At 43.5% G+C, this 6,100-nt stretch overlaps 1 protein-coding gene across 1 annotated transcript in view; it reads left to right on the top strand.

Annotated features, from left to right (window-relative positions):
- The first annotated feature begins 5,744 nt into the window (after positions 1-5,744).
- Positions 5,745-6,100, top strand: part of LOC138983684 (uncharacterized) — an 8,450-nt gene continuing 8,094 nt past the window's right edge. The window contains exon 1 of the mRNA XM_070356960.1: positions 5,745-5,922. Coding sequence (XP_070213061.1) covers positions 5,880-5,922 — 43 coding nt within the window. The 5' untranslated portion in view covers positions 5,745-5,879. The remainder of the gene's footprint in view (positions 5,923-6,100) is intronic.

Raw genomic sequence — 6,100 nt, 5'->3', positions numbered from 1 at the left:
AACACCTGATTCTCTGCCATAGGCTCTGTACATTTTCCTCAGAGACTCCCTCCTTTCAACACCTGATTCTCTGCCATAGGCTCTGTACATTTTCCTTAGAGACTCCCTCCTTTCAACACCTGATTCTCTGCCATAGGCTCTGTACATTTTCCTTAGAGACTCTCTCCTTTCAACACCTGATTCTCTGCCATAGGCTCTGTACATTTTCCTTAGAGACTCCCTCCTTTCAACACCTGATTCCTGCCATAGGCTCTGTACATTTTCCTTAGAGACTCCCTCCTTTCAACACCTGATTCTCTGCCATAGGCTCTGTACATTTTCCTCAGAGACTCCCTCCTTTCAACACCTGATTCTCTGCCATAGGCTCTGTACATTTTCCTTAGAGACTCCCTCCTTTCAACACCTGATTCTCTGCCATAGGCTCTGTACATTTTCCTCAGAGACTCTCTCCTTTCAACACCTGATTCTCTGCCATAGGCTCTGTACATTTTCCTTAGAGACTCCCTCCTTTCAACACCTGATTCTCTGCCATAGGCTCTGTACATTTTCCTTAGAGACTCCCTCCTTTCAACACCTGATTCTCTGCCATAGGCTCTGTACATTTTCCTTGGAGACTCCCTCCTTTCAACACCTGGTTCTCTGCCATAGGCTCGACTGTACATTTTCCTTAGAGACTCCCTCCTTTCAACACCTGATTTTCAAGTCTGCCATAGGCTCTGTACATTTTCCTCAGAGACTCTCTCCTTTCAACACCTGATTCTCTGCCATAGGCTCTGTATATTTTCCTTAGAGACTCCATCCTTTCAACACCTGATTCTCTGCCATAGGCTCTGTACATTTTCCTTGGAGACTCTCTCCTTTCAACACCTGATTCTCTGCCATAGGCTCGACTGTACATTTTCCTTAGAGACTCCCTCCTTTCAACACCTGATTTTCAAGTCTGCCATAGGCTCTGTACATTTTCCTCGGAGACTCCCTCCTTTCAACACCTGATTCTCTGCCATAGGCTCTGTACATTTTCCTTAGAGACTCCCTCCTTTCAACACCTGATTCTCTGCCATAGGTTCTGTACATTTTCCTTAGAGACTCCCTCCTTTCAACACCTGATTCTCTGCCATAGGCTCTGTACATGTTCCTTAGAGACTCTCTCCTTTCAACACCTGATTCTCTGCCATAGGCTCTGTACATTGTCCTCAGAGACTCCCTCCTTTCAACACCTGATTCTCTGCCATAGGCTCTGTACATTTTCCTTAGAGACTCCCTCCTTTCAACACCTGATTCTCTGCCATAGGCTCTGTACATTTTCCTTAGAGACTCTCTCCTTTCAACACCTGATTCTCTGCCATAGGCTCTGTACATTTTCCTTAGAGACTCTCTCCTTTCAACACCTGATTCTCTGCCATAGGCTCTGTACATTTTCCTCAGAGACTCCCTCCTTTCAACACCTGATTCTCTGCCATAGGCTCTGTACATTTTCCTTAGAGACTCCCTCCTTTCAACACCTGATTCTCTGCCATAGGCTCTGTACATTTTCCTTAGAGACTCTCTCCTTTCAACACCTGATTCTCTGCCATATGCTCTGTACATTTTCCTTAGAGACTCCCTCCTTTCAACACCTGATTCCTGCCATATGCTCTGTACATTTTCCTTAGAGACTCCCTCCTTTCAACACCTGATTCCTGCCATAGGCTCTGTACATTTTCCTTAGAGACTCTCTCCTTTCAACACCTGATTCTCTGCCATAGGCTCTGTACATTTTCCTTAGAGACTCCCTCCTTTCAACACCTGATTCTCTGCCATAGGCTCTGTACATTTTCCTTAGAGACTCTCTCCTTTCAACACCTGATTCTCTGCCATAGGCTCTGTACATTTTCCTTAGAGACTCCCTCCTTTCAACACCTGATTCTCGGCCATAGGCTCTGTACATTTTCCTTAGAGACTCTCTCCTTTCAACACCTGATTCTCTGCCATAGGCTCTGTACATTTTCCTCAGAGATTCCCTCCTTTCAACACCTGATTCTCTGCCATAGGCTCTGTACATTTTCCTCAGAGATTCCCTCCTTTCAACACCTGATTTTCTGCCATAGGCTCTGTACATTTTCCTCAGAGATTCCCTCCTTTCAACACCTGATTCTCTGCCATAGGCTCTGTACATTTTCCTTAGAGACTCTCTCCTTTCAACACCTGATTCTCTGCCATAGGCTCTGTACATTTTCCTTAGAGACTCTCTCCTTTCAACACCTGATTTTCTCAGGTTTTAAAAAGCGGGGATCCACTGTAGTCCTCAAAGATCCTTACCACTGCTCCACCCACTTCACGCCGCCTTTATTTCACCAGTCTTCAATGTTTGTCCCCTCTCAGTGCGTGTCCCCCGCTCTACAGCTGCTCAGCAGGGTGGGCCCTTTGTGCCAAAGATACATAGGGATAGGGACAGGGGGACGGGGGACGGGGAAGGCCGAGTCACGGGACTGGTGTTAGTGGAGGGTCAAGGTGAACTGGATCAAAGTAGGTAATAAAGGGCCCGGGTGTGTACGATCAAGTAGAGGGGGTAGAAGTTTTGAGGAGAGCATATGACTGACGAGTAAATGAGGGGGTTCAGGGGGAGGCGTGGATATCAGTGTGTGTGTGTGTGTGTGTGTGTGTGTGTGTGTGTGCGTTAGTGTGTGTGTGTGTATGTATATGTGTGTGTGTGTGTGTGTGTGTGTGTGTGTGTGTGTGTATGCCGGTGTGTGTGTGTAAACGAGGTCGACATAGATATGTCTGTCAATTAGTGAAGTTAGTGAACGAATTGGAAAGGTTTGAAAGCGTGAGAAAAAAAATCCCACAGAAAACACACAGAGATCGAGGGTAGTGTGAGAAAGAGAGACACAGGGTGCACCCCACAAAACTGCTAATAGCGCCTACATCTGTTGACCAAATAACTGAATATTTGTTATGCATTAATTTCAGCTTATGAATGACCTTTCCACAAATTGGCAATTTTGTAGATTACAATTGTGGTTGACCAAATAACTGAATATTTGTTATGCATTAATTTCAGCTTATGAATAACCTTTCCACAAATTGGCAATTTTGTATATTACAATTGTGGTTGACCAAATAACTGAATATTTGTTATGCATTAATTTCAGCTTATGAATGACCTTTCCACAAATTGGCAATTTTGTAGATTACAATTGTCTGACTTTTGTGCAATTTCAAAAAAAGTGTTCAAATCAGTTCGTCGATCGACTCAACAGAACCAGGTTTAACATTGAGCTATAGCAATACTTAACTGATTTAAACCCTCCAGACTTTTACCTTTTGGGTTATCTGAATGAAGGGGGTGGGCGTTTACTTGGTACTGTACTACCGTGTGCATGATCAGTTCAAATAGCGGCATTTGATCACTTGGAATAAAATTGTTAGTAGGATATATTTCTGTGCAAAAATGTCTACCCTCTTTCTCTGTGACACACATGCGTTCTCGTGTGTGTCAGTGCCTTGCCAGAATAGAATATGGAAGGTAACTACAATTAAAGCCTATCATGCGTCATGGTTTTTGAATAAATTATCATATATATTATATCATGACTCAAGATCTTCTTCGTTTCAGTAACCGGCATTAGCAGCGCGTATGTCTAAACGGGAATCACAGAATGAAATATAATACCTGTAGTCAGTTTATTTGCTCTGATCAAAGTCATCTGGGAAGACAGCGTATTTAAATAACAATTCGTTCACTCGATCTCTGTAAATGCTCCAAGGTCGAGCTCAGCAATGTGACGTGCGTGCGTGAGTGTGTGTGTGTGTGTGTGTGTGTGTGTGATGATGATGATAATGATGATGCACACACTACCAAAATGTGCATTGCCAAATGTTTGTTGTTTTGTTTTCTCAGCTGGGTAGAACTAACAAGGGAAGCAAATATTCATGCAAAAGAAAACCCAGGCATTCACGAATTATCCCCCCTTACTCCGTTGTAGTTCAAGATAACACTGATCTTGCAGCGGTTGGTTTGGCTCTTGCAGAGGGCATTGTGGCCATGCTCATAGTTCGTTTGTTTGTTTGTTATACTGCTTAGCTTCTTATTTGTTTGTTAGTTCGATCATTTCTTTCTTTCTTATATTAGGTGATACCGGTTTTCATGTTTTGCATAATGATATATAGTACATGTATTTTCATTTTGGTCTGTTTTCCTGTTGTATGTATCTCAGTGGTGCATCTCTCTGTCCATTTTCCCGTCTATCGGTCCGTGATGTATGAAGAAGACGTCCCTCTGTGAACAGGGATCCCTAAACTGTGCGTCCCTGCATCATATACGCACTGGAAGCCAAAAACACGTACTAGAAACTGATTCAGTTTATTCACCATGGAGTCAGTTGGTCCAGGGACGCACTAAGCCTGTGTAAGGTGCGAGTCCGAGGACGCACCAAATGTCAGTTATTGTGCGTACCCTAGGTACTGTTTTTAGACTGTAGTCGTCAGCTAAGTCTTATGTGAGTAGCAATGTGAGTAGCAATGCCAATTTCCCACTGAAAGCACATCGGAAAGAAGGCTGATGCCGATACAGATGTAGCTGCGCCTGGCCGCACAAAGGTTACGATCTAAAAAGCACTGGTTGCTAGTGTGTGTGTGGGGGGGGGGGTCAGTCAGCAAGGGTGAATCTCCTCTTGGAATATTCCGTTAAAAAAAAACCCAGGTTAATATCACACAATACGTGATCTGGGTGTTGCGTCCCTGGGGAGCGCTGTGAGAACCGGCGAAGCAAACCGCAATGACCAGCAGAGAAAATAGATCAGTTGAGAAAATCTGGTGTTGAAAAACAAGCAAGGTTACATTTTTAGTACGTTTGATTCAGGATAAAACAAAGCATTCACTAAAACCTCGACCTAACTACCTTTAAAGTAGACAAACAAGAGACACAACAGATAAAGATTTAAAAAAAAAAAAAGATTCTGTGACTTATCTAAGAATGTTTTCAAGATGGTCGTAGCAATCATAAGGTCATCCTGAATTAAACGTTCTACACACGCACACATACACACACACACACACACATGTACATACTCACAAACACACATAAACACACACACACACACACGCACACACACACACATTTACACACACAAACACACATGATAACACACACACACACACACACACACACTGACACACACCCTGTAAGAAAAGGCGTAGCCTTAAACCTCTATCCTCGAAAAATAAAGTTCCATCATCATCATCTCTCTCTCTCTCTCTCTCTCTCTCTCTCTCTCTCTCTCTCTCTCTCTCTCTCTCTCTCTCTCTCTCTCTCTCTCTCTCTCTCTCTCTCTCTCTCTCTCTCTCTCTCCCAGGGATAATAGTCCCTCTCTGGGCGAGGGCTGGTTGAAAAGAAGCTCGTTTATATTGCTTATGCCACAACCCTCGTAAAATAAAATTTGATTTGATTTGATTTGATTTGATCTCTCCTCTCTCTCTCTCTCTCTCTCTCTCTCTCTCTCTCTCTCTCTCTCTCTCTCTCTCTGGACGAGTGCTGGTTAAAAAAAAAGCTCGTTTGCTTTTCCCGCCACCCTCGTGAATAAAATGTGATTTGATTTGATCCCCCCCCCCCCCCCCCCCTCCTCTCTTTCTCTCTCTCCGAGTCTCTCGAAAACATGAGCCACAGTCACGTTTGCCGTTTTAGGTCAAGGACAAGTCAAGGTTCCATTAGTGATTACAGGAATTTGGGCTACCGATAGCACACATTTAGGTTGCCAGGTGAATTGGAAAAAGCGTAGTATGTGTGATAAAGCTGTTGACTCGTCACGTGACCTTTGTTCGCGTTTTATCGAATAACAGGAATCCGACAAAAATCCCAGGATCAGTTCAGTTGGGTTGATCAGTGTGCTTTGTAAAGCAAGATGTGGTTCATACTGGTGTGTGCTCTTATTCCCCTGTCTCTAGGTGAGTCTGATGAACATACGGCATTTGTCATTCAGCAAAACTGATAAGCTGAAAATTTTTTTAAATCATTAGTGTAAAAAGACGGATATGTCGCTTTGTCAAAACAACCGTGAATATCGAAAGAAGAACACAAACACACACGGAATCAAGCAAACTGTTATGCATCTGATCTATTCAG

The sequence above is a fragment of the Littorina saxatilis genome, linkage group LG13, assembly GCF_037325665.1.
Source record: "Littorina saxatilis isolate snail1 linkage group LG13, US_GU_Lsax_2.0, whole genome shotgun sequence".
NCBI classification, from domain to species: domain Eukaryota; kingdom Metazoa; phylum Mollusca; class Gastropoda; order Littorinimorpha; family Littorinidae; genus Littorina; species Littorina saxatilis.
This window is presented reverse-complemented; position numbering and strand designations above follow the sequence as displayed.